This window comes from Aspergillus stella-maris (assembly GCF_047715825.1).
Source record: "Aspergillus stella-maris strain CBS 113639 unplaced genomic scaffold BDV14scaffold_45, whole genome shotgun sequence".
In the NCBI taxonomy this organism is placed as follows: domain Eukaryota; kingdom Fungi; phylum Ascomycota; class Eurotiomycetes; order Eurotiales; family Aspergillaceae; genus Aspergillus; species Aspergillus stella-maris.
This window is the reverse complement of record NW_027396839.1, coordinates 215,776-229,233: the sequence shown is the minus strand read 5'-3', so window position 1 is coordinate 229,233 and position 13,458 is coordinate 215,776. Positions and strand designations below refer to the sequence as shown.

Genomic DNA, 13,458 nt, shown 5'->3' with positions numbered 1-13,458 from the left:
GTACCAGTATTCGACAGTACTCATGATCTGTGGCTCTCAGTTATACATACACCAATGTCACTTCAAAGCTGAGCTCCTTGATTCCCGGACCTTGATCCGCAATGCCGACTGCATAGAAACCTCGGGCTGAGCCGACCGGATAGTCAATGCGCTGCGGGCCTGAAGCTTGATCGGAGGCGCAAGGAACCCAATTCTGTCATTGATAGTCGCGGAGTATCTCCCTAGCCATTATCGGCTTTACTTTAATGCCCGAGATATTGCTTGTCAGCTTTGAGATACTCGTTGACGCAGCTGTGGCAGCCAAGACTTGTGTCGCGGCCATCGCATACTCTGTACAGACGGACCGCGAGGAATGCGCTCACGGGATACCTCACCATGGGTCCCCGACAAGCCATCCGTTCCTTCCGCCGCCACGTCCCACACCTCGCTCCTTCATTAGCAGAAGCGGTAGGCAACTCTGCTACAATCAAGTATGCAGGGAATTGTTGACAGTCTGCCTGACGGATAAGCGACTGCCGGAAGAGCACTGGCATTATTTATCCAGGAACAGATAATAAGCCGAGGTCCAGAAAGCTCCACTTGATGTTCTTGCGGGGTCTCCGGCCGGCAGCCGCAATCCAACGGCGCCCCTTAATACTACCGCTGCCAAACTGTACTCACCAACTTAATCTATACCTCGTTTTCACTTCTAATCACAACCCTCAACACGATGGCCCCTGGTCCAGTAGGCGACTTCGACGTCGGCGGCAAGATCGTTGCTATCACTGGCGGAGCGTCTGGTACGAACCATTCAGTCGGGTCCCTAGATTGCCCAATCAACCACCTAACACTCCTGCAGGAATTGGCCTCGAACTCGCAAAGCTGGTCCTCGCCAAAGGCGCTAAGGTCCTTATCGCAGACCTGCGTCTCACGCCGGAATCGGAGTCGCTCGTTGATGGGAAGAATGTGATATACCTTAAGACGGATGTCGCCAAGTGGTCGGATCTCGAGAACATTGTTACGGTGTCGAAGGAGAAGCTGGGCGATGTTCCGGACGTCTATGTCGCCGGAGCTGCGGTGTTCGAGCCGGTATACTTGTCATGACTACTGTGATTAGTCGGGACTATGGACTGACGAGGCATAGACGTGGTCGAACTTTTTCGACGATACCGAGACTGAATCGTACGCCTCCGTTCAAATCAACGTCAACCACCCGGTGAAACTCACACGAATTGCGCTACGAGCTCTGCTTTCGCGAAACAAGAAGGGGGTCGTTCTGATTGTTGCTTCTATGGCTGGTTACCAGGGTAACTTTGGCGCGACGATGTACTGCACCACCAAGCATGCCTTGGTTGGATTTACGCGTTCAGTCGGCCAACTGGACAGACATGAGGGTGTCAAAGTGGTCACCATTTGCCCAGGGTATGTTCCTTCTTCTCTCACATAATCATATATCGCAAGAACTAACTAGTTTCTAGAATAGTTGACACGCCCCTCTGGGACACCAAGCCCACTCTTAAAAGACAGTTCGGATACCACCCATCCCTAGCGATCTCCGCAAAGGCCGTGGCAGACGCGGAGATGGAATTGATCGAGAGCGGAAAAATCAAAGGAGGCACAGTCTACGAGATCTCGGTACTTGGGGGTCGCAAGATCCCCACTTACTTCATCACGCCGCCGGGGTATGACCCGAAGAACCCGACGCAGGGATATATGCCGAAGCGGGATGACGAGGGGGCCAACGCGCCCATCTGGAACTTGTTGAAGGCAGAGAGGCAGTCGAAGTTGTAGTTGTGTTGTCTTTTACACTATATATATATCTTCTCATAGCAGGAGGATTTGAGCGATAGCGATCAATTGCATTGTTTTTGTTGAATGACTATCGGTCTCCGGGGGGGTCTTGCCACATCAGCGGCTGCTGGTGCATACTATAACTGGACTAGATTGTATCAAAATATGCGCTGCCCAACTCCCGAGCCAGCCCCAGGTCAGCAGCTTAAATGATCCTAGTCTATACCTTCGTTACGTATACTTCGACCTATAAGCCCGTCAAACCAATCAAGATGCCCTCTATCCCTGTCATGGGCTTCGACCCGGGGCAGATATGGTGGGGAGATAGGCCGAAGTTTGTGGATTTTGAGTAACATGTAGGTACTTAATGCCGTTGATTACTGGGGACTTAATGGTACTAGTGATTCAGAGGATTAGTTATATATCTGGCTGAGTTGGGTGATTGTGTTGCGGCGGGCGACGAGATATATACTGTACAATCTTATTAGGGCGGCTTAGTACCTATCGCGGGAATTGAGGAGAAAGTTGTCTATAGCTGGTGCCGTAGCATAAAATCGAATGTAACCATCTGTAAAATCATTCCAATCATTTGCGCAGCTAAGTATAGATCCATTTTCGACGATAGTTGAATTTCGGACAAATAAACAGTCTAGACCTCGAAGTGATGTCGACAGCGGAAGCCCAGACTGGCAGCCTGAGAATGCTGGCAGAGATAGAGTCACGTGTTTAGGCGGGCGGCACGCGTCTGTTTTGATGCTCGTCGCCCGCAGCACCACAACCACCAAGCTCCGAGTCCCCAACGCACAACCACTCCCCCCACAGTCCAGATTCAATGATTTATACCCGACTATAGCTTTGATCAATGGGCACTTGTACCTTGAGCTAAATAATTACCGACTTTACTGACCCCCTTCCTCCGCACATCCCCGCGAACGCCTTTGTTTACATCCGCCATGGGCGCAGCCGGCGCGAGGGCGCAGAAGCCGGTCGGCTCTGCAGCATGGATATCCACCGAGAAGGAAAACGTCACGCAGCTGGTGGATCAGGAGATGGAGGAGATCGAGTTTCCCGTGCAGTTTGAGATGGAGTGGTTGAATGAGCATATGGCGGAGGTGTTTTCGAGTACTAGTGAATTGTGCGTTGTCCCGTCCACTACACCACTTTTTCTTCGGTCGGGGTAGACTGATAGACTGTGGAGCTAATTGTGTCCACAGTAAATTCGCAGAGGCGTTCAAAACACCTGGCAAAATGCGCGGCAAGACGCCGAGGACTTTGCGGAAGCGTGATGCGACTGAGAACCGAGTGGTTTGTACTCCCTTGTTTTGTTTTGGTCGTCGTGGGGATGCTGACTAGTGCAGCCGCTGAGCGAGATCTTCTCCTCCATCAAGAAGAATCCCGCAGAGAGCAAGTTCTCCCTTAGTCCTGCTGTTCAGCGCTCACCTACGAAAGCCATCACTGCTCCGTCCGCCGGTACCCCCTCGACTCAAGCGAAGAGCAAAGCCCCTGCTGAACCTCAATACCCCGACCTCACTCAGAACGTGAACTCTTTCTCACAATACAACACCGACTCCGGATACCATGGAATGGAAGATGATGAGGGCGATGACGACGAGTTGGTTCTCACACAAGTCGCACCCGAGTCTCAATTGTCGACGCAGCCGATCGAGTCTCAGCCTGTTGCTGACGAAAGCCGCCGCTCATCTATTGGCCGCCGCACAACAGACGCTTCCTTCCACTCTGCTCGCGAGGAGCGCCTACGCGGTGAGACGGTCGAACCTATGAACATTGACTCGCCTAAGCAAACTCGCAAAGAACCCACCCCAGCTCCGGAACCTGAGAAAGAAGCTCAGCCAGCAGAAGATGCCGTTATGGAGGACAAGCCCGACGAAGAGCCCGAACCCGAAGAGCCCAAACCTGAAGAGCCTGAGCCGGTGCCAGAGAAGGAAACCGATGCGCCCGCTGAAGATACAGAATCCCCGGCCAAAGCCGTCGCTCACCCCCCCTCGCCCAAAGAAGTCACCGAACCCACGAAAGATGAAAAGCCCGACAACGAAGAGTCTCAAGAGGAAGAAACACAGGAAGAGCCCGAGAAGGATGAAATGGCTCTCGATAACTTGGACGATGTTGCCTCGGACTCTGACGATTCTCCGGAAAGGCCCCCTGTTCGCAAGAGCAGCTTGAGTTTTGCTTCGCTCCCTGCTCGTGAGCCCCTTGGGTCGAAGGCTCTTGGTGGCTCAAGACTCTCCAGAACGAGCCACCTTGGCACTATCAAGCCCACTCCTGGGCCGACCTACTCTGGTAGACAAACCGGACACCGAATGACTCAAGCTCAGGACGAGAACTCGCAAGCCAGCAAGATGGATGTCGATGAGGCGAAGACGAATGAAGAGTCGGATGTAGACTCCAAGGCCACCAAGCTTCACAGCAAGTCATCCACCCAGAGACTGCACGAGAAGATCAGCATGCTCGGCAAGATGCAGCCATCGCGACCGACCAAATCCATTCCTGCTGCTGCGGCCTCAGCACAGATTTCATACCCCGAACTACCTGCCGCCCAACCTGAGGCAAGAAAGGAATCCAACTCCAAACAGCGCGAAACCACACCTCAACCCGCGGCTGACGAAGAAGATTGGATTAAACCTTTCAGTTCTCCGTTCCAGGCGATGCCGACAACCCAACCGACCGCCAGCAAGCTTGCCCGCCCTGCAACAAGCCACGCTCCTGAGTCTTCGTCCCCCCTCAAGAGCACAACCCACGAACTCACGCGCATTCATACCACACAAGCGTCTGATATTTCCCGTCAAAAGTCTGCAACTCCGATTTTCTCCTCGCCTCAACGATTCGGTCATACCAAGAGCGCGTCTGTCAACATTGACAGCAAGATGACAACAACGCCGATCGGCTCCCCGAGAGGAGATGGTCCGTTGAGCGCGTCCAAGTCTCGTCTGCAGTCGATTGTGCGGTCCGCCAAGGGTCTCTTCACAAGCTCTGGAGGCATTTCCGCTGCTGCTCGCGTGGAAGCCTCCTCGCCTGACGAACCCAGAGCACAGTTGCAGAGAGCTAATACCGACATGGCGCGCACAAGTCAACGACCTCTTTCAGTCTTCAGCCCTCCCAGACAAGAAGGCCGCCGAACCCGAAGCTCAACTGAGCGCGAAGAGAGGCGCAGGCAGCAGGAAATCGATGACCGTAAGCGCGAGGAGGAAGCTGCAGAGAAATCTCGACAGGAGGAGAAGCTGCGTATGCAAAAGACCCGCGAAAGGGCACACACAGAGTCTGAAGCACGATCCGCCCTGCCCTCGAGCCCACTCAGAGGGCCGCCATCGAAGTCGAGGGAACCCGAACCGGCCGAGCCACCAAAATCCATTCCTGCACCGCAAGCGAACAAACCGGGCCGCCCGCCTAAACTCACCCGCGAACCCCAGCAGAAACCCAAACCGCAACCTGTGTCGATTCGCGTTGGCAGCGCTCTTTCCCGCCAGATGCCTCTGTCTTCGATGGCATCCAGTGCCGAGTCTAGCATTCCCACACCAGCACCTCCTTCCGCCACTAAAGCGCCATCCCTGAAGAAGAAGGCAAGCAATCAGTCGCTTCACACAAACCCGTCAACCAGCAGCTTCAAGAGCTCTGCGTCGAGCCAGACGCAGCGCAAGGCCCAGCTCGCCAGCGAACGCAAGCGCGAGCAGGAAGAGCGCGAGGCGCGACGAAAGGAGGAACAGCGACGTGAAATGGAGCGCAAGCGGGCAGGTCAGCAGAGCCGGGCTGAAGCCGAACGCCAGCGGCAAGCTGAGGACCCTAAGAAGGCCGCTCAGATGCAAGCGATTGAAAAGCGAAGACTGGAGAATGCGCGCAGACTGGAGAGGCAAGGCAGTCAGCAGCCTGAGGTAAGTCACTTGGTTTTTCTTGTCTAGACTTAATACTGACTATTCAGATTCCGACGTACGCCGAAAAGCCCCAACCCAAGCGCGAATCCGTTCAACCACCCCAACCAGCCCGTCCGGTGTCGCGTATCGGATCGGTTCTGGGTCGTACAATCAACCCGCCTGTCCCTAACCCTGCTAAACCGCCGAAGCGGGGAATGGACGACGATGCCAGCCGGCCTACCGCCGCTAAACCTGGTGCGATGCAGCCATCTGGCGAGACGAAGCGGAGGAGGACAGACGATGAGCAACAGCAACAGCAGAACCGTACCTCTATGCGACCTGCCATGGCGCCCCCAATCCGGCAATCCAACATCCGCAAGGTAAGCATCCACTCGAGCGTTTCTCAACTTTTCACTGACAGACTAGGAACCCGCCAAAAAGCCATCCATGTACGGAAGCCAGCACGCCGCGCCCCAGCCTGGGTCCTCGATCTTCAAGACCGCTCAGCCCCAGCGACCAGGACACCCCATGGACATGGCCAAGTATGCCAGTGGCAAGATTCCATTTGCGGAGTCATCGAATGCTGGTCCGTCGCAGCCACACCGCACTCCTGGTACCAGCAGCAAAGCGCCCAAGAAGTCGCCCAACTACGCCAACGGCGAGAACATCAATCTTCCTGAGATTGCGACCGACAGCGAAGATGAGGACTCAGAAGCGGAGATGCTTCCGGTCCCCAACTGGGCGCAGCCGAAGCAGCTGGAGACATTGCTCCGGGACCAAGAAGGCATGGAGGTAGACTCAATCTTTGGACCGATTGCGCCATTTTCGCTGGAGGAGACATTCAAGGCGGACAAGAAAATTAAGAAGTTCCGCGAGCGAACGAGTAGTGCCAACTGGGCAGGACCGGATGGACTGACGCAGGATGAGATCCGGAAGGACGTTGCAGAGCGACAGCGTCTGCGTCTGAACGGAGGATGGACTTTTGGGATGTAGCATTGATATTGGACTATTGGATTATGGCGTTGTATGTTGTAACAGATTGGCATTGGCGTTGGGTATGGATGGGATAGCATAATGCATTGGTTGTTATTGTTTTCAGTACTCTGGTCCTACTCGGCCCCCAACTCTGACGGAGTCTGGCCCCTTTAGCTTCAACCCTTGAGCCTCATTGCCCCTTTTCCTCCACCGAATCTCAGATCTCACATCTTGCAACTTTCCTCCACTCCCCGACTCTTCAAATTCTTTTTATTTCATGAACCCCCGATAGCCACCACCACCACCACCATGCCAAAAGGCATGCACAACCCGCTCCCAGCATCCCTGGGCAGTACGTCCCTCCCCGCTTCTTCCACCCCTCACATAAACAACGCGCTAACAAAATAAAGGCGAATGCAAAAAAGCAACCCAAATACTCGACTCCTTCATCAACGGCTCCTGGCGCGGCTCTCCAGGCCGCGAATTACCCGAGCGCGTGTTGCGCGATGCAAAGGTGCGCTTGCATTTCCCTACCCTATCCTTCCCTCTAACAATTACTAAAGAGTGAAAACTAAGGGCCTCGCAATCCTAACCATCACAAAAGCCGGCATTCTTGGATCCCTCCGCTTCGGATCCGGAATCCTCATCTCCCGACTCCCAGATACACAGGATCCCCAGACCGGCGCTATAAGCCCAGGAGGCTGGTCGCCTCCCTCCGCAATAAGCACAATCGGCCTCGGCTTTGGCGGGCAAGCAGGCTTCGAACTAACGGACTTCGTATTCCTCTTTAACGACAGTACCTCCCTAGCCGCATTCAGCCGCCTTGGGTCCCTAACATTATCAGGGAACTTTAGTATCGCATTTGGACCGCTAGGCCGGAATGCTGAGATCGCGGGGGGGTTGAATGTGCAGGGGGCGGGGAGTATGCGGAGTTTTGCGAAGACGAAGGGGCTGTTTGGGGGGGTTAGTGTTGAGAGTGGTGTGCTTGTCGAGCGGCGGTGGGCGAATAGGAGGTTTTTTGGGAGGAGGGTTACCCCGGGGGAGATTCTGGGGGGTGCTGTTGAGGTTCCGGAGGGGGGGAGGGAGGCTGTGCAGGGTTTGATGAGGGTTTTGGGGGAGGTTTTTGTGAGGGGTGGAAGCGAGAGTGGGAATGGAGGTTTGAGTGGGAATGGAGGTTTGAGTGCGACCGGCGATGCTGAGGCTGTTGAGACTGTGATTCCTCCTGCTCCTACGGCTGAAGCTTCGACATTACCTGCTACAGAGCCCCCCGCAGGATCAGGTCGGGGCACTGCAGGTGATCTCGAGAATGGCGGGGAGTATCTGGAAGATAGAGAAAGAGATGTTTCCACTGCCGCTGCCACTGACTCTGCCTCTACGCCTGCCACTGCAACTGCATATACACCGGATCCCCAAGAAGCAGAGCCCACGACACGACAAGAAGCAGAAGGACCGACGATCGCAGCGCCAAAAACAGACTCAGCACCCAAGCAAGCAGCTGAAATTGAACAAGGCCAACCAAAGTCAGATGCTGCAAATACGTCTAGAAGTCAAGCAGGACCCGCATCAGGATAGAATAGATACCTAGATGCTTCCCTCTGCGTTCGCACTAAGCTAGCACAGCCTCAGCTATACTAATAGAAGATATCCCTGTCGTTAACAGCAATACGATACTCTATTCCTAGACTAAACACAAATAAGGTACATGGCATTTCAAACTAACCAACAGGTAAGATGTTCATTGATAAACAAAACAAACAACCCTCATTCCACCTCCTAGCTGATCTCCTTTAACGTAAAAGTTACCAGAACCCCCCACTTGTCCACCCACTCGTCCGAGAGAGGCAATCCGAGGTCATTATCCCCGTCGTAAACGTAATAATGGAACTCCTTGCGCACAATCACGCCGGTCACCCTCAGAAGACCCTTCAATCCCCGGACAATACCAGGCGTAGGAGACACCGCGACGCGGCTGCTTCAATAAATTATAACATCATTCATCGCGCGTGACTTCCCTCCATGTAGACAGAACCTTCCTCCAAGAGCTGAATATACGGTCTTAGTAGCGGACGCATCTGCGCGATGTTGATGCGATGACTACACCTGTGTAGGGCCCGAAACAGCACAGCAAGCGACAGAATCCCGACCAAACCCAGGCAGGCACAAGAGCACGCGCCTGATCAGGACAAAACTGAGGCTACAAGTCCAGATACACCCGCAAAATAAGCTGCGCTTTCCTTGGGCGCTAGGCTACTGCATTTTCAACGAGATCAAGGCACACCCAGTCATAAGGAAGAAGGCAGCAAAACCAGGCTAAGGTCTGGCATATTAATAGCGACCTAACACGAGTTTAACCGGTCCCCGACCAATCACGGCTTCTGCAGCGTGCTAATGCAGGTTGGGCTGCTAAGATATCTGACGTGGCTGTGCAGCGTCATCGCATCCCGAGCTTCATTCTCCAACTCATTCTCTTGTTCTTTGACTTGGACAGCAAAGCGAGCCGATGGGCTCTGCGTGGCTATGCTACATACCTTGTTTATCTGCCGGAGTACTTAACCTGTACAACAGCACTATGTGCCCGCGCCCGCGATCAAGCTGAGCTTACACAAACATACCCCGCCATAGCATGCAATGATCATCCTACTCCTGCATCATGGCGACCAACGAACTCAACATTCTTTCCCTCGACTCTGGCGGCATTCGCTCGCTATCAACATTGCACATCCTCAAAGCATTGATGGAATCAATCGATCCCACGAACCCGCCGAAACCATGCGACTTCTTCGATATGATCGGTGGGACAGGATCGGGCGGATTACTCGCAATAATGCTAGGACGTCTGAAGATGGACGTTGATCAAGTTATAACGGGATACACAAGACTCTGCGGACACGTTTTCAAGCGCGATAACAGGGGTGTATTTGGGCGATTAGGCGGGGGATTAGGCGTGGGAAGAAGAGGGAGGAAGAAAAGAAGATTCGAGCGTCGCAAGGTCGAGTTTGCGCTTAAGAGTATACTCAAGGAGCTTGGACATAGTGGTGAAGAAAGGGACCTGTTGTTACAGGATGTCGATTTGAGTTGTCGTGTGTGCGTTTCCCTTCCCTTCCGTTCCCAACCCTACCTGATACCAGTACTAACATTCCATGTGATACAGCTTCATCTGCGTGACAGACACCTCAACAAACAAACTCATCCCCCTCTCCTCCTACCCAAGCAAATACTGCCCCAGCGAACTCTACAAGTCCACCAAAATCTGGGAAGCAGGCGTCGCCTCCTTCGCGCACACCAGCTTATTCGAACCCATCCCCCTGGGCCCCTCACGCCGTCGCTACGCAGACGCATCTGCGCAGGCAAACAACCCCATCCGCGAAGCCTGGATCGAAGCCAAAAACGTCTGGAAATTAACTAGTCTCGAGCATCAACTCCGATGCCTCGTCTCTATCGGAACAGGACTCCCAACTATCCAGCGCGCGTCGCAGACAAAACCTGGTGTATTCGGCTCACTGAGCAGTGCGACCCGCGACAAAGTCGCTAGTTCAGCGGTGATCGACCCTGAAATCGAAGCGGATAAGTTTGTGCAGGAGCATAGCGAGCTTGATGATGATGGAAGGCTGTTTAGGTTCGATGTACCCAATGGGCTTGGTGATATTGCGCTTGATGATTTGGATGAGGTGGATACTGTTGTTGATGCAACGAAGGTTTATTTGGGGAAGGAGTTGGTTTATAAGCAGGTGAGACGGTGTGCTGCGGCGTTGGCGAGGCCGGGAGATAGTGAGGTTGGGTTTAGGAGGTGATCATGCTATGCTTTCTGGATGAGTTTGTTCTGTTATGTTCTGTTTCGAATTTGATATGGCGGTGACCTATTGGATGGGAGGTTGTTTGATATATTCGCTTTGGCAGGGTGATTTGTCTGATTATTGTGCTGTGATACCTATACTGACACTCTACCTGATGCTTTGTATGTACATGATTTGATAATGCTATACCACCTCTCTCCCCACTGAAATAAACCTATCCCCTAACGGAGAGCTTATTCCAAATAATAAGCCAAATCCCCTCCATTCCTCTCCATAAACAACTCCCCGTTCCCCAGAAATCTAAATGGGTTCGTCGTGTTATACCGAATATCGAAGTGTTCGCCGCGGATTGTCTTGATGTATTCTGCTACAATTAGCACAGCGTCCCCAGAAACAAACCACTGAAAGGTGCTGTGGACTTGAGTGACGCACCTTTATAATGCAGCGCACTCCCCGGATACATCGCCGTAACGGTATTACTCTCGCCCGGCTTATTCTTCTTGCTGTACCATGCCGTGCACCCCTTACTCCAAACATTCCGCTTGAGGTTCTCGGCTGCGTAGCGGTTGAATAGGTCGACTATGGAGTCCTTTACGACGATGGATCTATTCAAAATGTTAGTCAAAGCCATGCAGAAGAAGGTGCATGTTTGTGGTGATCGCACTTGATATCCTCCTTCGCAATCTTCTCCACCCAATCCAGCATGTAATCCGCCGACCACCCCAGCATGGCAGGGACACTCCCATGTCCAATGGGGGCATTCGGGCCCGAAAAGACGAAATAATTTGGGAATCCAGCGGCACACATGGAGAAGTACGCCTTTGGAACATCTTTCCATTCCTCGCTTAATTTGCGCCCGTCACGGCCGGTGAACGTGAAGGGTGGGATGAATGAGGTGTTGAAGCCTGTTGCGCACACTATGAGGTCATATTCTTCTTCCCCTGCGGATGTTAGGATGCCCTTTGGTGTGATTCGAGCAATTGGGTCGAAGATGAATGAGGCGTTGTCGGACTGCATGGCCTCTAGGTAACCGTCGCCAGGACTAAGTCTGCGACATCCGATCTCGTAATCTGGAATCAATTTATCAATGAGATGTGGGTTCTTCGATAGTCTAGTTCGCATGACTGTGTTGACGAGGCTATATAGGAAGTCGTTCTCGGCACTCCCGCTTATCATGAGCTGGTAGACGCTGTTCACGCTGCGCTCGACGTACTTCCTGTACTCGAGGAAGGCGGCGGGGTCCTCGGCGTAGAGCTTCTTTTCTTCGTCTGTATAGGAGAAGTTTGTGCCCATGTGGTCTTTTGTTATGTCACCGGCTAGGTTTGTGGATACCCAGGTTGGATGCCGGATGTAGTTTGTTATGCGTGCTGCTGTGGGTTGTATGGCGGGGATTACTTGTAGGCCGGAAGAACCGTTACCGATAACGGCAATGCGTTTGTTTGTGGTGTCGTAGGTTGTGTCCCTTAGTTTGTTAGAGTGCGTTAAAATGAATGGGTCGATGGAGAAAGAGATACCATTTCGCCGTGTGCAGCACTTTCCCTTCGAAGCTGTCTAGGCCTTCAATCTTGGGCATACTCCAGTTACTGTAATTGTGTAAGCTGCGAAAATAGTTGGTTATCAAGGAAAGAGACGCACTTTAAGATCCCACCTCCGTTCAGAAGGACATCCGCGCGGTCTTTCATAACCTCACCATCTCCGTCCCGCTGAACCGTAAGATCCCATTTCCCTTCATCCTCATTCCAGATGGCACTGGTGACTTTGCTATTGAACTGGATTTTCTCGCGCAGTCCAAACCTTTCCGTTGTGTCAACAATGTACTGCTGGATCTCAGGACCTTTGGCGTAGCACTGCGACCAGTTCGGATTCGTCGCAAAGGGGAAGATATAACTATCTGCCCGAAACTATTAGTATAGTCCTGGTTTGAAGGACATGGAGACACATACGAATGGGAATATCACTATAATTCAATCCCGATGATCAGCAAACAACTTTCCTACCTAGTTCATTCCAAAGCCGTAAAGGAGAACCCACCAGCCAACGCCCGGATAAACGTTCTCGAACCACGTCCCACCAACCTCGCAATTCTTCTCGTAGATGGTAAAGTCAACGAAATCGAGCGGGCGCTCGTGCTTGAGTTTGTATGCTGTGGTTAGCCCCGAGAAACCAGCGCCGATGCACACAACGCGTAGCTTGCGGGGGGTAAACGCGAATAAAGAAGTGTCGATGGCGAAATCATCATTTCCGGTGGGATTAGGTCCTTCATTGGAAGGCATTTTATCGACTCTTCAAAATTGAGGTGAGAGTGAAAGCAGAATCTATAGGGGTCGAGGGGGAACCCGGTATATAGGCGTCCTCAGGTCGCAATGAACCATGGTCAAGTGCCCCCTGGACTCTTTCCTAGCATGATCCATTGACTGATCTCCCCGAGGGTGAAACCAACCCCTCACGCCCCAGCTGTCAATCGTCTGATGTGGAAATCTGGACTTATCTAGCGCCTCTGCCGGTGTCAGCAACCGAGCCTAGTGCGGGCGGTCGCTTTTCCGTTGCTGTTGGCCCGTCCCTGGTTTGCGAGTCATTTATATGAGTCCGTTGGGGCTCTAAATGGGCGGAGCTGGGGCCAACGCGGTTCGTATCTCTGGTGGAGGTCTACGTAATTTTGCCGGTGCGTTTCCGATATGGTGGGGTTCATATACGCCCTGAACGATTGAGATAAGTGTCGGTAGAAGGCGGCTCACTCAATTGCAAATGGCTGGAATTGAGAGTCATTTGTTTGGCCGATAAGACAGGAAAGCGCTGGGGGACAATTGAATGTCAAGTCAGGGCATCGTGCCCTAAGGGAAAGAGCCACCGAGCGAGGTCACCTGACAATTGCTGGTAAAAGATTATGGTAGTTGTTTAGCCCTCTGTCCCTTCGAAAACAGTACTTACGCCTATGAATCCTAGCTATAAGCTCTCAAGGAAGAGCGTACCTGCATCCTGATTTCCGCCCCAGGCCCAAGCAGCACCGACCGCACACGGCACACACTACTGGCACCGCACTACCCTACAAGTGACTC

The 13,458-nt window shown here is 52.9% G+C and overlaps 5 protein-coding genes across 5 annotated transcripts; 4 read left to right on the top strand and 1 right to left on the bottom strand.

The window, feature by feature from the left end:
• The first annotated feature begins 286 nt into the window (after positions 1 to 286).
• BDV14DRAFT_177415 (NAD(P)-binding protein) lies at positions 287 to 1,830 on the top strand. The gene is made up of 4 exons (XM_073769412.1): positions 287 to 779; positions 839 to 1,068; positions 1,124 to 1,401; positions 1,458 to 1,830. Exons 1-4 carry the CDS (start codon positions 710 to 712, stop codon positions 1,768 to 1,770), a joined length of 891 nt encoding a protein of 296 aa, XP_073626017.1. The 5' UTR covers positions 287 to 709; the 3' UTR covers positions 1,771 to 1,830.
• Positions 1,831 to 2,723: 893 nt separating this feature from the next.
• BDV14DRAFT_202301 (uncharacterized protein) lies at positions 2,724 to 6,626 on the top strand (the record flags this gene model as incomplete). The annotated part of the gene is made up of 5 exons (XM_073773990.1): positions 2,724 to 2,905; positions 2,985 to 3,075; positions 3,129 to 5,654; positions 5,702 to 6,013; positions 6,060 to 6,626. 5 exons carry the CDS (start codon positions 2,724 to 2,726, stop codon positions 6,624 to 6,626), a joined length of 3,678 nt encoding a protein of 1,225 aa, XP_073626016.1.
• Positions 6,627 to 6,917: 291 nt separating this feature from the next.
• Positions 6,918 to 8,180, top strand: BDV14DRAFT_202300 (uncharacterized protein; the record flags this gene model as incomplete). Its single annotated transcript, XM_073773989.1, has 3 exons — positions 6,918 to 6,960; positions 7,019 to 7,122; positions 7,185 to 8,180. 3 exons carry the CDS (start codon positions 6,918 to 6,920, stop codon positions 8,178 to 8,180), a joined length of 1,143 nt encoding a protein of 380 aa, XP_073626015.1.
• Positions 8,181 to 9,061: 881 nt separating this feature from the next.
• Positions 9,062 to 10,620, top strand: BDV14DRAFT_177410 (uncharacterized protein). The gene is made up of 2 exons (XM_073769411.1): positions 9,062 to 9,692; positions 9,760 to 10,620. Exons 1-2 carry the CDS (start codon positions 9,259 to 9,261, stop codon positions 10,397 to 10,399), a joined length of 1,074 nt encoding a protein of 357 aa, XP_073626014.1. The 5' UTR covers positions 9,062 to 9,258; the 3' UTR covers positions 10,400 to 10,620.
• A 15-nt stretch (positions 10,621 to 10,635) lies between these two features.
• Positions 10,636 to 12,675, bottom strand: BDV14DRAFT_202298 (flavin-containing monooxygenase; the record flags this gene model as incomplete). Its single annotated transcript, XM_073773988.1, has 7 exons — positions 10,636 to 10,766; positions 10,835 to 11,007; positions 11,067 to 11,864; positions 11,917 to 11,985; positions 12,038 to 12,293; positions 12,346 to 12,359; positions 12,434 to 12,675. The coding sequence occupies 7 exons, from the start codon at positions 12,673 to 12,675 to the stop codon at positions 10,636 to 10,638; spliced, it is 1,683 nt and encodes a 560-aa protein (XP_073626013.1).
• Positions 12,676 to 13,458: the final 783 nt, after the last annotated feature.

Excerpts from the sequence above, each read along its gene's own strand:
- BDV14DRAFT_177415 (XM_073769412.1), top strand. The coding sequence starts at position 710 with ATGGCCCCTGGTCCAGTAGGCGACTTCGACGTCGGCGGCAAGATCGTT. Across the intron at positions 780-838 it reads TATCACTGGCGGAGCGTCTG|GAATTGGCCTCGAACTCGCA; the intron begins GTACGAACCATT and ends ACACTCCTGCAG. Across the intron at positions 1,069-1,123 it reads GAGCTGCGGTGTTCGAGCCG|ACGTGGTCGAACTTTTTCGA; the intron begins GTATACTTGTCA and ends GACGAGGCATAG.
- BDV14DRAFT_177410 (XM_073769411.1), top strand. The coding sequence starts at position 9,259 with ATGGCGACCAACGAACTCAACATTCTTTCCCTCGACTCTGGCGGCATT. Across the intron at positions 9,693-9,759 it reads GTCGATTTGAGTTGTCGTGT|CTTCATCTGCGTGACAGACA; the intron begins GTGCGTTTCCCT and ends CATGTGATACAG.